Here is a 14758-nt window from a genome sequence, read left to right as displayed (position 1 = left end):
GACATTCACTCTGCAGAGCTCTTTCTCAAACATGTTTCGAGTTCCTTTTCAACAGAGACCTCATGAGCTGTGACTAAATACCTTCGTCTGGTTCCTAACACACGGTACCCTGCTAAGGCACAGTTTAGTGAGCCCAGTGAGACCCACTCCCCGGGCTCTCCAGAGGCCTTTCCTGGCTTCGAAAGGAACTCCAAAGCATACCACAGTGGTCAACGGCCGCCTAACACCAGGGACTGTGCATACACGTGGTCTTCTCCGCACATGACCAGGTACCAGCAGGGACCATCACTTCCTCACCTGGACAAAACCCACCGGCACCAATGGCTCCGGCACACTGTCCGTTAATAACAGACTGTGACTGTGGAAACACGGCGGTGCCCACACACGTGATCCTTGCCCTAGAGTCCCCCGTGTGCACACACGCATGATCCTTGCCCTACAGAGTCCCCCGTGTGCACATGGGACGTGTGTTAATGACATGCCTTGATGTCCTGCCTTCTGATGTCTTTCCTCCATGCCTCAGAGCTTATCCAAAGGCCTCATTTTAATCTGCACAGTTGCAGGAAAATTTTCACTGTTCTTCTCCTTGATGTCATTTCTGCTCTTTCTCTTTTGGGCCCTGACCCACGACATGGCTCTCCTGGATCACCATGCGCCGCTGAAGCAGCTCCCCCCTCCACCTACGGGTTCGCAGAGTAAGAGCGCTCCCTGCCGGAAGCTCCTCAGACACTGGGCAGTCTGTTCCCATTTAACAGGGTTCTCGGCTCTGCCAGAGCCGGGAACAACTTGGGGCCAGACAGCTCTCTGTCGCAGGGCGTCTGGCAGCAACCTGAGCGCCCCCGCCCACGTGACGACCAAAAACGTCGGGAAGGGAAGCACTGTGCAAAATCAAGAACCGAGCAGTCCAAGCGACAGGCCACGCTCCTGAAACCTGCCCACGGAACTCGGGCCAAACGGTCCGCAGAGGCCTGCTGGAGCAGGGACACTCACATGAGGGACGATGGGGGCCTGCACTCCTCCGTGATGTCGTTCAGGATGACGTGGGCGTCCTGCATCTCCTCCCGCTCGCCCTTACCGCTCAGCCACGTAGCCTTTCAGACCAAAGATCACCGAGGAGGCTGCGGGGAAAGAGAACAAAAGGCCAATACAAAACTGTGCTCTTCCCTCCAGAAGCCCTAGTCCCAGAGCAAACGGGGGGGGGTGGTGGGGGGTGGGGGGGGGGGACGACAGGGGACTCTGGCTGTTTCACTCAGTGATGTCCTAACCGTGCACACGAATAAGCTGCTCCCCCGCAGCCACCTACCTCCCCAGCTGCAATCTGTAACTAAGATCAGACCACTGTTGGACAAGGATGGTCTCTAAAAGGCTGGGCAGTGGGGCCGCCTGGGTGGCTCAGGTCATGATCTCACGGTGGTGACATCGAGCCCGACACTGGGCTCCACCGCGCTGGGCACAGAGCCCGCCTGGGGTTCTCTCTTGCTCGCGCGTGCTCTGTCTCTCTTGCCCCTGCCCCACTCTCACACGAACTCCCCCTCTCTCTCAAAAAATAAAAAAGAGAAGGCTGAACACTGAAGAGGGAAGTAGCAGACGACAGCAAGTTAGTACCGACAGCTTCGGTTAAGGCATTAACAGCAGAGCAAGGAATGTGCTGTCGTCCCAAACTGGGGCAAGGGATTGTGTGCAAACCCAGTCTTGTCAGTAATCTAATGAGGGCAGAAAAATTCCTAGTTTAGACACATGCATGGAGTTTATCCCAAATGCCCTGTTGGACACGTGAAACTCTATTCCCATGCCTGAGGCTGGTAATGAATTTGAACAAACAGTAAGACAGTTGCTTCTACTTCAAGTGAGGAAGGAAAGGATAAAGGAGCACACACACCATGGGCACAGAAACCTGCCGACACTGAACGGCCAGGCCTGGTTAAGCTCCTTTTCGGACACCCTAGGGCTGTGTAAACAATAAAGCGAACACGTTGACAGAGCCGTTGACAGAGCCGTTGCTGGTAAGCACGGTGCTCTTGAGGCTCGAGGCCGTGACCAGCTAACCTACGGCCCGTCCTTAAGCGGGTTAGTAGGCTCCTCACACGCCTCCCAGTGGGGTGCCTCCCGGCGCACCCCACGGCTTTCGCTCGGAAGCTCTGGGGCAAAGGACAAAATGATCTGTACGGTGTGTGAACATCCACGGCTACCTCTCTTTAACTGATACTTTTCATTTCTTCTCCACTCTGACAAGTTACAGAGCTGACTACAAATTTCAACCGGTTTTTCCAGCCTCAGGCTCCTTCTTGGGAAGCTGCCTACTAAGCTGATCACAAATTCAAAGTGCTCAGCAACAGGCTGTGAACAAAGACAGGGGTCAGAGAGAAAGCGGGGGCCCAACAAGCTAACCATTCACTAGACAAGGTGAAGTCAAAATGACCTGGGTTTTCTAACCCTCGAAGAACAAACGTGGGTTTCCGGCCTGACCAAAGATGGGCCAGAGACGAACAGAAAAGTTAGGAGAGGAGGCAAAAGTAAACTCGGAAGTCTGTCTGCAAAAAGAGAACCCTGCCAGTTTCTTAAACACAGACACGAAACAGAAGTGTCCCGAATGGGAAAGCTGAGCTCGTTTTTGCTCTGGGTTGTTTTAAGATGGGAAGTCTAATACATTTGTTTTCAAACTGTCTGAAAACCTTTACAAACTTTCTTTTCCACAAGCTCTTCGCTGCCGTTCTCTTCTTCAGGGGCTCTTCTCTTTGCTCCTTTCCCTTCGTTCTTTACCGTCTGGGACATCGAAGCGTCAAGAGAACCTGGACACGAGGAGAAGCCAGACAGACACAGCTACAGACTGTCAAAGTCCCCAGCCGACCAGGCTCCACCCCAGCCCTGAGACGAAACGACGTGCGGCGCGAGCACCAGGAGAGAGGCAGGCACAGGGATCTCGTGGCGAGGACTTGGAGGGGTGGGCAGTGGGCCGGGTGCCCGCCAGGAGGGACCACAGGTCAAGATCCAGGTCCTGCTCAGGCCAACTGTGAGAGGATCTGCAAGGAGGGTCGTCAGTGGTAAAAACAGCCCACATTTTGGGGCTGTGACACACACGAGGCTCCATACCCACAGGCCCTTATTAACAGGGAAGTTTCCAAAATCTGCAAAGTGACACGTCCTGAACAAGTCAAGAAAGCATCAAGTGCCCCGAGAGGGTTACAATGAGGTAAATGTCAGGTTTTAAGAACCGTGTATTGCGAAAGGCCAAACAGGACCGCTGAAGCCATTCACACTTGCAGAGGGATGAGTCTGTACTCAAGCCAAAAAGCTAAGAGCACCTGCAGGGTGCGTGCGTTTTGGAAGGAGAAAGTCTAGTCTCAAATTAAGGCAAGTGACTTGACCTCCCCGCCTCGGTTTCTCGACCCGTAACACAGGGAGAACACTGTCATCTCGGAAGGTGGGGACGAGGTAAGTAGAAGCATTTATCACAGTGCCTGGGTCATCACGTACCCAATAAATGGCAGCCGTTGTCATAGTAAGCAGCCCTAAGTACTCTCTGCATAAAAGCATGTGACCATCTACTCAATTATCCTTCACCAGACATTTCTGAGTACAGAGGAAGGGAAGAAAATGTCCCTGCAGAGTCAATTACTTGCAAAAGGACAGATATCTGCAACAGTAGGACATAACACACACCCCTGCCCCACATAGTAAAGCACGTTAACTGAGAAAATTTCACTAATGTTTCCAATATACTTTCCCCCAAGGTCTTCCCAGTAGCCTCCTGTCACGTACTGTTTATCCCAGCTTTCCCGTGCGTATGTAAAACGATCTTCCTCTCTTTTAACTCTCAAAACAGAGACATTTTTATAGCTTTGTTACTGACTCCTAATTGAATCACTTGTAGTCAGAGAATGTGGTCTGTATATGAAATCAATTCATTAGTGGGACTTACTTTATGGCCTAGAATGTAGTCGATTTTGTATACGGTGAATATGTCTTCTCAAGAAATTCAATATATTGGATGCAAGGTTAGATTCTAAATCCGAAAAAATCAAGCCTGTTAATAATGGTGCAAAATCTTCTAAGTTGTTACTAGTTGATTGTCCTTTGTCCTGGGAAGAACTAAGACACAGCTATGTTGAATTTTCTTTTATTAAACCTGTAAAGAGCCCTGTTAAGTTGATGTTTGCACGCATTAACTTTCATTGTAAGGCTGCTGTCCTTATAGGCAAGGTTTCAGGTTTAACTGTGAATGAGAGAATGCTGTGGTGTTTTAGTAAAGCCCCGAAAGCCTGAGAATTCTCACGTTAGAGGCCTGTAATGACTTGTTCTAAATACAGAACTATGCTAACTTAATCCATACATTCTAGACTAACCCTGATTATTTTTATGTAATGAATTAGTAACGCAAAAGATCGACTTGAAAATCAGCAGCAAGTGTTGTACTTGACGACATAAGGAAGGTATTTACACCAGCAGATAACTGCAGGTGAAAATAGACAGCCTGCCCCCTGTCCCCTCACTCTTGTCCTGTGGCCCCCTGTCCTGCCCTCACTTAGAGCGATTCCACGTGAGAAGTCCTCGGTGAGACAGAAGAGGAGACTCATCACTGTGACCACTGACCGGAACCTGCTCTTTTCTCCCCTTCGACCTAACTGGGATGTAGAAAGGAAAAAACATTTCCAGGAACAGGTAGAACCAATGTGAACAGGCTTGGCAAAAATGAAATCAAATCAATAAAGGTTCCTGAGAAAAAATAAGGACTGAATGAAAATAACCAACTAAGGTTTCAAGAAATTCCAAGAAAACTCCTGCACATGGTCTGTACTAGTTACTAAACCAGTGTCATTCAGATTGTATTTTCTTGAGATCAAAATTCTTTTTAATGTAGGTGCCATAAAAGAGAAGACTATCTGTTTTTATAGGTTCAGGGATATTAAAAATATTTTAACTATGTCATATAGTCAGAGACTTCTGCTGAATACACTGGAGTCTGTCACTAACAGAGGCAGAGACGGACTGCTTTTTTTTTTAATAAAATGTTAAAAACAAAGTTTAAATGACTAAGCTCTTAATTCTTAAAGTCAGTTGCAAGAGGTGGAACCCCAAGAAGTAAACAATAATCACCAAAAAGTGATGCTGTATATAATCTTTTTGCTTCCACCCGATGGTGCCTATTTCTTTTGTGATTTTAATAAATCTCATGCTGTATGCTGGTTTCATGTCATCCTAAGCTCTGTAGAATCTATTAATAAATACATTTTACATAAGGACACAATTTTTATGTATTATTTCCATTGGCACATTGAACCTTTTCCCTCCCACTTACCTGAATCCCCACTGCTGGCTGGTGGGAGATCATCAAAAAGCAAAGGTCCCCCTGATCCTGAAACACAGCAGAACACTCAGTGAGCCCACAAAACCTGGGGGAGGCAAGAGCTTCAGAATCCATCCCACCAGGACACCTACGCAGGTCAATGAAATCATCTCAAAACTCTCGTGTCAATCCAGTGGCAACTCATACTTCGGTAAATAATGGCTCGAACCTATTTTATTTTAAATCCTATCAATCAAAGGAAACAAAAATCTGCCTGAAAGAGTTAAATCTGATTTCAGCTGGTAAAGTAAACACTCAAATGAACCGGAGCAAACTGCTCAACGTTTTTATGCAGCTCCTCAGGGCTAGCGACTAGTGGATTTTTCTGCCTTACCTGATGCCATGGATTCAAAACTTAAGACAGTCCAACACCTAAAACATCTGTGTGTTGAAAATGGGGGAAAGGGAGAAAGATTTGAGACAACTACAACCCCAGGATGACACGTTGACACACACCTGGGAGAGCCTGAAGACTGTACCTGAGTCAGTACTGCTGGCCGGAGGGAGGTCGTCGAAGAGCAGAGGTCCCTTCTGAGCTTCTTTGCCTACAACACAGAGCACCTGCTTAAAGAGCATCTGGTCACCAGCCAGGACACATTTTCGGGGGGGGGGGGGTACCTTCTGAGATGTTTACTATTAAGTTCAAATTTTCTCCTCTTTGTTGGACAAACTTTTAAAAAGTATTTTCTGGACAGCCATTTAACACGGACATTTGCTTCCAACAGTTACAGTCAACAGAAAAGCAATGAAAGACGACCCAACTGGCATTTGAAGGGCCACTGGGTATTTTGAGGAAAACAAATTTTTTTTTCTCCATAATTTCATGCCTGAAAGCAACAAACGCTTAAAAACCTTTCTTTAAAAATAAATCCTGGGAAGAAAAATACAGATTCTAGGCCAAGAAAACAATTATTGGGTCCCTCAAGATAAAACTTCAAAGACAGAGGGACTCTTCCAAGATATGTGGTCTTCAAAAGTCCTATTTCAATAGCATTCTGAACTGACCACCAAATAGAAGGTCAAACAAATGAGCACAGAGAAGGTGAGGGGCTGAAGGAAGCAAATCGGTGTTAACCCGGCATCCCCAGCAAGTGCCCACATCAATTACCATCTATGGAGAAAATGAGGAATTTCAGATACTCCAAGACAATAAACTCAGCAGAAAGCCAGGGAAATTTTTTATCTAAAAATTTACACACCAAAAGTACCTGTCTTAAATGCTTTATACTCCATTATCCCTTTCCACATAAAATTTAACCACCGTTCCTTATTCTCCAGCTTTCCCCCAAATTTCTATGTAAGCTATTAAACACTTGAACGGGGTGTGTGTGTGTGTGTGTGTGTGTGTAAGGGCTGAAGACGCAGGTGTGCACGATCCCATCCTGCATTTGGCCCCCTCTGGGTGTGTGTGTGTGTGTGTGTGTGTGTGTGTGTGTGTGTGTGTGTAAGGGCTGAAGACGCAGGTGTGCACAATCCCATCCTGCATTTGGCCCCCTCTGGTTCCCCGGAGTTCAGGTACAGAAATGTCCTCATTTCACAACCAGTTCAATTGTAAGTTCCAAAAGGCTCCGTAGCGTCCTTTTGCCTCTATGTAGAAACGAACTGGGTATCAATCCTACTCTTTTAAAAACAAAAGCTTAAATTAAAATATAGAAACTCCAAGGAAAGAAGTATCTTCAGGGGTTTTTAGGTCAAAAGTACCTTAAATACCTGATAAATTTCTGATTTAACAAAAAGTAGTAACTCTTCTGCTTTACATCCTAATTCAAATGGGAAATGTCTATTTCATTAAATTATACCGTTCTCCCTCAGGATTTCCCAAACTAACGGCAAATACTACCGTTTATCTCACACATGACATAAACACCCTACAGAAAGTATTTAAAAAGCAGCATCGCCAGGCCATTAAATGGCATGCAGAATGACCACTTAGTCAACAGTCCTCCTCCCAGGATCCCTAATGTTCCGACAGGGCACTTCCAAGAGGAACCCAAACCATATTGTGTCTGAGCCTCAAACGCCCATTCTCCTGACAGACTCCAAATGCAGGACAGGCGCACTGCGTTCAGTGGGGCCCGGGGGCCAGGCGTCTCAGGAGACAGAACGTTACAGGGAGGAGGCCGGCCTGAAAAGCAGCCCACCCTTCCGCTGGGGCCAGGTCAGCGGGAAACCAGGTTTTCGCTTCTGAATTAAACTACCCATCTGAATCAGGTCCCCCAACTGCCACTGTCCAATGGGGAAGTCCGCTCTCCCCAGGGAAGACATCTTCAGTTCTTGCAAGCATTCCTCCCAGCACAGCCCCGGCCCGGCCTCTACCCTGTGGCTACAACTCGGACGCAGGGCACGGATCCGAGCAGCACCCCAGGCAATGGCCCATCTCCGCGGGCTGAATCGAACGCGCTTCTCCACTCCTTCTCACTCTGGGATACTGGAATCCCGTAAGTGCGATTTCAATTAAACATGAGAGCATCTCATTTCTTTTGGCCACAGCTGAGAATGGCTTGTAAAAGTAATGAACATTTACTGCCTTCCAGGCACTGTTGTATATTCTAGCACTCTATCTATCTTCAGTGCATCAATCCTTACAACGGTTTTACAAGGTGAGTACCATTACTGTGTTCCTCATGGATGAGGAAACTGAGGCAATCAGGCGCAATAATGCCCAAGGGAAAGCCCGTAAGGGGTGGGGAGTCCAAGCCAGGCAGCCTGGCTTCCCAGTCCATGCTCTCGTGAGGTGCCACACTGCTTCCACACGGCATCTCATTTAACCCTTCCAACAACCCCACGAACACAATCTCGAGGCTCTAGGTCTCTGGAATACGTCACTGAAAGGATCAAATAGCTTGCATTTGTATTCTTAAAAAAAAAAAATCTGTGGGGTATCTGGCTGGCTCAGTCAGTAGAGTATGCAACCCTTGGTCTCGGGGTTCTGAGTTCAAGCCCCATGTTGGGTGTAGAAATTACCTAAAAATAAAATCTTAAAAAAATTTATGGGGGCGCTTGAGTGTCTCAGTCGGTTAAGAATCTGACTTCGGCTCAGATCATGATCTCGCGGTTCATGAGTTCCAGCCCCACATCGGGCTCTGTGCTGACGGCTGGGAGCCTGGGGCCTGCTTCCAATTCTGTGCCCCCCCCCCCACTCTGCCCCTCCCCTGCTCACGCTCTCTCTCAAAAATAAATATACATTAAAAAATTTTGTTTTTAAATCTGTAAGTCATAGATGCTGTAACAAAAACTTATGATCAGCCAGAATCTTACATTCTATTTTGGATAAATAGTAATTCAAAGTATTTGGGGCTGCAATAATTAAGACAAATGTGACTGTGACCCAAAACTTTGGAAGAAGGCCCCCCAGAATTCTAAATATAAGAACTTAATGAAGAATGAGACAGGGCTAAAGACTGTTTTCCTTTACAGTTAATCTCACCCAGGGTTTTCTGTTTCGAGTCCTCTACATTCTGAAGCTGAGAAAACTACTTTTGGGTGGATCATATTCACATCAGCTAACGGCTGCCATGCACACTAAAGCAACAAGAGGGTCAAATATTTCGCTTCAACTGTTCTCTGCACCTGAATCTTTTCAGGCTCAAATGCAACGTACCACAGAAGCATCAGAAAAAGCCCCCACTCTGCCCCCCCCCGTAACAGAGGAGTGTGCACGTTCCACTTTCTTTCAGGCTGATGCCCTTGTGCACGAGCATTCTAACTTCTGGAAGGCAGAAGCATACTGCACACAACAGTACACACACCCTTGTTCATATAAGCCCTCGGGGCTCGTTCCAGCCAGCACACCTGGGTCGAATTACTCTTCCTGACAGCTGGGTACGGGGGGGGGGGGGTGGGGGGGGGGTGGGGGGGGGGCGGGGGGGTCGTCCAGTTCCCTTACTGGTGGGCACGCAGGCCGATTCCAGTGTCCCGCAGGACCAACAATGCCACAGCAAACCACCGACCTGTCCCCTACCTAATGTGCTAGACTGCTGCTCAAAGGGTATGAGCGGTTTAAGCCTGGCAGATGCCAACATTCGTTCCCCCAAAGCTGTGGTAACTCCCACTCCCAACACACTTCACGAGAATGTCCGTTCCTCTCCATCCTCACCGCCATGTTGACAAATTTCAATGTGATGGGTGAAAACATGGAACCATCAGTGATGTGCTATTCCTTTCCCCAGTGACTGAGGAAGCGCAGCTCTGGTTCCAGCTGCTGGTCATTCGCATCTCTTCTTCCATGAACTTCCACGAATGGCCTTTGACCATTTTCAAATGGGTTATTTGTCTTTTTTTCTTTTTTTTTAGAGAGAGCATGCATGCAAGTGGGGGAGGAACAGAGGGAGACAGAGAGGAAGGGGGGAGGGGGGAGGGGGGGAGGGGGGGAGGGGGAGAGGGGGAGAGGGAGAGGGAGATTGAGAGAATATGAATCTTAAGCAGGCTTCACGCCAGCGCGGGGCTCGATCCCACGACTCTTCCCAGAACCCAAGAGTCGGCTCCACCGACTAAGCCATCCAGGTACCAAAGTCTTTTTTTATTATTACAGTGTATGAGCCTTTCATTTATTAAGGCTCATTAGTAATGTGTACTTAAATTATTTTCTGTTCATCTTTTGCCTTTGTGGTTATTTTGTCCCGCAGAATTTTTTATTTTTACATAGCTAAATCCACTTCAATTTTTTATGAGTTTTTTCCCTTGCTTATCGCTGAAGTTTTATAATTAAAGTCTTTTTTTCCCTAGTATCTTAACCTTTATTCTACATTTAGGTCTCTAGGTTTTTTCCCAAGAAATATCCTGAAGACAGACTGTCCTGCAGTATTTACCTAGTCCCCACAGCTGACCGTCGGTTTCAAAGCATACTGGCGTAGCAACCTAGTAAGTGAAAGAACCACCCTATAAAACTGAAACCAGCTTACTGCCAAAGCAACTTTAAACCAGGACACCTTTAACTTGTTTGGATTATCAATGATAAGCTGTTGACCTTAAAGACATCAAGTGAGCACTTTCAGGAGTAAGATACAGCAGAGAAGTTTCACTCCGGTCTGACATGGACATACTTCCTCTTTTTGACAAACCCTCTACACACAAAAGACTGGATTCACTCGGCAATCTAATCTGTAAGGGGAGTGAAAACTAATAATTTAGCACAAAATCTGAAAACATTTAATGCGTTCCTTCTCCATGTTTCTTCAGATCATAAAAATTAAAAGGCTTGGAGGCAGGAGCATTAGATGGAACGTCTAAAACAACAACAACAACAAAAATCAAAGAGCTACTTAAACAAAATACACTTGATGTGAGCTGAGCAGTGTGAAATTTCCTACCTTTTCACAAAATCCAGTTAGGAGTGCATTTTTACTCCCTTTTAGGCAGCCGCTGAAGTTCACAGTTCATTTACTAACTAACATCCGCCAGGCACTGACCATGTGCTACACCTGTGCTAAGCACCTTACATGTAGGTCTCTCTCTAGTCCATGGGCTCACAGAAGGAGCCAGCAATCCCATTTTACAGATATGGGGAACGGCCACAGAAGGCAGTTAGTGGATCGGAAACCAGTTTGACTACATGTCCAAAACCACTCTTCTCCAGGACCGTGAGAATGACTAGTCTTTTACCGGTCGCTGCAGTAGCTCAGAAATCTGTGGCACCTGGACATCATATGTGAGGGTCACGATGATGCAGTTTTGCCTCATCTTTCCATACACTGTATTATTTTTTGTAATGTTTCTTTATTTGAGAGCGAGAGAGAGCACCCACGCATGTGCAGGGGTGGGGCAGAGAGAGCGAGACACAGAATCCGAAGCAGGCTCTAGGCTCCGAGCGGTCAGCACAGGGCCCGACATGGGGCTCGAACTCACAGGTGGCGAGATCATGACCTGAGCCAGAGTCAGATGCTTAACTGACTGAGCCACCCAGGCACCCCTCCGTCCACTTTATGAAACCAACCTTATTTTCCTTTCATGTACTCCATTAATTTTATCAGTCAATACCACAGATTTTCTAAAACACAATATGGTGTTGAAATTAATTTTTCAAAAATCACAGTATTTCCACAAGATAGTGAAATCAGAATCTGTTCTCGTTCAAGCGATTTTAACCTGTTACCTCTCATGTTGTCAGTTTTAACCAACTGCACGGCCAGAGAACTTTGGATCCCAATTCTTACCACTCACTTTACTGCTTATCCCGCTCAGCTTCTGGCCATCCACAAATTCAGAAAGCATGCCTTCTTTGTTTTTAAAGCTATTTTAAAAAATATACTCAGCCAAGCAGGGCCTGGGCAGTGTCAGTGCCCTTCCCACAAGCAGGGGGCAGTTTACTCATCCAGGGAACAGGGGTTTAAACACTTTGCAGCCCCTTTGCCACCCTGGCATCTCAGCCAGGGGTTGGAGACACCCTCCTCCCCTACCCTGGATTTGGTGGCAAGCTGCCAAGTACCAACTTGTAAGCCTTCTCAGTTGTCAGATTTTGTATCACCTAAAGGGTGCCCTCCCCTGAGCAAATTAATTTCTGGTAAAAAGTCACAGTTTTGTTTTGTTTTGTTTTAAATGATAGGCTTACAGGCACATCCGCAAATCCACACTCTGCCCCAAACATACTCAGAGAGAAGGTATATTCCATCAACGGGGTTTAAAAAAAAAAAAAAGACTGCACACACCAGGCCAGAGCTTTTAACCCCAACTAGAACAATTTAGGAAGTGAATGGTCGAGTTGAGCACACAGGCTCAAAGACAGTTACTCAGATGCTTCTGTACCATCAGAATGGTAAGTGGGGGAGAGTTAACGGTGCCATTACTGGGAATGATGGCCCCATAAAGGCTGGCCAGACGGTTCACGTGCCACAAGCCAGAATCCAGGCCTGGCGCAGGGCAGGACCACCCCTCCTTAAGAGCCCCAAGTTCACCACTCCTCCACACCAGTATGTTCATGCAGTCCGGAGAACTGAATGCCGCCGCCCGATCGCTGCCTCGCCTAGACAAATCACAAGTCCACCCAAGCTCAGAGGCCCCATCCCAGCACCGCCTCCTTCCCCAGCGTTTCTGGATGGACTACAATCACTCCTCCAGGCCCTGCGGCATTTCCCACGGTCGCTAACTTTTGCCAGTTTTAATTATAATCACTTGCATTCCCGTTTAAGCTCTCTGCAGGCAAAGACTGGAGCTCGCTGTACACCCCCCTATTCCCCACAACAGTAGTTTCCAAACCACAGTCTCCAGACTTCTGCCGCACTGGCCAAAAGCCCCTGGGGATTTAACCACACAGACGCAGGACCCTACCTTGGAGGCTTTCCGATTTAGTGGACGGAGGCAAGCCCGGAAATCTGAACTTGTTCTCAAAGTTTTCCAGGTCTTCTGCCACCGAGTTAGGCTTAGAACGGAGGCCCTATAGAGTGGAGCGTCTCCCTGATCGTCCCCGCGTGTGAAAGCACTGATCAGCCTCGCCGAGCGAAACCCGGGGCGGCCACAACGCCTAGGATGCGCTGGGCTAACAAAGGCCTGGTCCCAGGCCGCTCGAGCGCGGCGGAGCTCACACCACCGCGACGAGAACACGCACAGCCGCCGAGGCCCGGGCGCAGCCGACGCGCGCACTTGCGCCGGTGCTCTGGCCTTTGGGGAGACGGGGGACGTCGTGGGGCCCGGGGAAGGAGGGAAGAAACTACTGAGAAAAGTAAAATCCTAAGAGCGCTGGGAACGAGCCCTCCCTCTGGGCGTCAGAAACGCGAAGGACCGCGCCGCTGGTTGCTTCGGCGTCGGGGGTGGAACCAGAGCGGACCGCAGCCCCGAATCTGCGGCCCGGCCGCAAGGACAGCGGCGGGGAGTCGGCCGCCAGGCCGCGAGGCCGGGTGGTGCGCGCGGGGCCCCGGGCTCGGGCCGACCCTCCGCCGCCGCACGTGCGGGCCGCACACAAAGGACGCGGCGGCCCGCGGCCGGCTCCCGGGCCCGCCCTTGTGCCTGCGCAGCCGACATGGCGGAGACGCGCCGGGGCGCCGCGGGGCCCGCCGCCCCGGCCCGGCAGGCCGCGCTCGCCCCCGCTCCGCCCCGCCGCCCGCCTCAGGCGCCGCGGGCCTCCAGGCCGCCGCCGCGCGCCCTCCCCTGGCCGGCCGGGCGGCCACCCGCTTACCGGCAGCCGGGCGCGGCGAGCGCTCGGGCTCCGGCAGGTCCCCGAACAGGTCCATGGCCGAGACTGGGCGGCAGCGGCGGCGGTGGCGGCGGCAGCGGCGGTCGCGCAGCCCGAGGGCGGCGGCGGCAGCGGCGGCAGCGGCGGCGGCGGGGCGGTGGCGGCCCGGGCGCCGTCAATCACCCGAAGGCGGGCCCGGAACACCACCAATCGGCGCGCGGCGTGGCGCGGCCACCCCAGAGTCCCGCGCGCGGGTGGGCGGGGCGGCGCGCATGCGCCGAGGCTGATTTCGCCCTGGCGGGCGGAGCCGACGTCGCGGCAGCCACGTTCCAGGCAGGCGGCGGGTCTGGCTCTTCCTGCTGTCCTCCGGTCGGGCGTCCGGTGCCAGGAAGCCGGCCTGGGGAGAATTGCCGAAGCTCAGGGGACCAGCGTAGTGGGCACTCTTGTCCGGGAAGGCGTTCCGTGCCGTAGCCCTCACACCGCCGCGGTCGGCGCTGGCCCCGAACCCCGGGGAAGTGCGGGGTGTGGAGGGCGTGTTCCCTCGACCTGTCTGCCCCTGTCCGGCTCCTGGCGGGCGGGAAAGACGGCGCTTCCGTGACGCCGGGGCTCTGTCCCGCGACCGCCAGCCCGCACGCAGCGAGGCCTCGGCATTCCCCTACCCAGTACACACAATTTGAGCGAACGTGGACATCGGGCTCTGGCGGGGGAGGAAAATGAGGCCCCTCTGATCATGTCTGAACTCAGACAAAATGTGAACGTAGTCCAAGCCACGAGCCCTGCCTGATACGAGTGACTGCTGCTTCTGGACCGATCACAGATTTAGCTGTGTCTGATCTTCCTGCCTTTCAGATAAGATCGATTAAGGCATCCTGTCAGGGCATCTCTTCCTCTTGTTGACATTTTTTCCAATCCAGAGCAAAGCCCCCATCCTTAAAATGTTTCCCCAAATTACCGGCCACACATCCCAGTCTGCTAAGTGCTTTCCAACATCTGACCACTGACGTTTCCAGGGTGGTGGTCTCCCTCCCTCCCACCCTGCGATGAGTAGGAAACCCAACTTGTTTCCATTGCAGGGGTATTCCTGGTGATGTCTGGCTTTAGGACTTTGAAGGGCCCAGCGAGCCTTCACGCCTCTCTCTTGCAGGACTGCTCACTCCTCGCCCTCCCCAGAGAAATGCCCCTCCCTCACAGCAGAAATACTCTGCAGTAACAATACTCACAGCCTCCCATGCCCTTGCCTCTCATGCACAGGGCAGCCGACCCCAAGCCAGCTTGATCTCCTGACTTCTCCAAAACAGCTCTTGCTAAGC

The 14758-nt window shown here is 50.3% G+C and overlaps 1 protein-coding gene across 1 annotated transcript in view; it reads right to left on the bottom strand.

The window, feature by feature from the left end:
- Positions 1-13604, bottom strand: part of ILKAP (ILK associated serine/threonine phosphatase) — a 31198-nt gene extending 17594 nt beyond the window's left edge. The window contains exons 1-4 of the mRNA XM_019445375.2: positions 13452-13604; positions 5824-5889; positions 5297-5353; positions 2673-2789 (exon numbers count right to left, since the gene is read on the bottom strand). Of these exons, the coding sequence (XP_019300920.1) occupies positions 2673-2789; positions 5297-5353; positions 5824-5889; positions 13452-13506 (295 nt within the window). The 5' untranslated portion in view covers positions 13507-13604. The remainder of the gene's footprint in view (positions 1-2672; positions 2790-5296; positions 5354-5823; positions 5890-13451) is intronic.
- Between the last annotated feature and the right edge of the window lie 1154 nt (positions 13605-14758).

Source organism: Panthera pardus, unplaced genomic scaffold, assembly GCF_024362965.1.
Source record: "Panthera pardus isolate Hobbes unplaced genomic scaffold, ASM2436296v1 HiC_scaffold_10, whole genome shotgun sequence".
Lineage (NCBI taxonomy): Eukaryota > Metazoa > Chordata > Mammalia > Carnivora > Felidae > Panthera > Panthera pardus.
The sequence above is the reverse complement of the archived record's forward strand: the minus strand, read 5'-3'. Positions and strand labels throughout refer to the sequence as shown.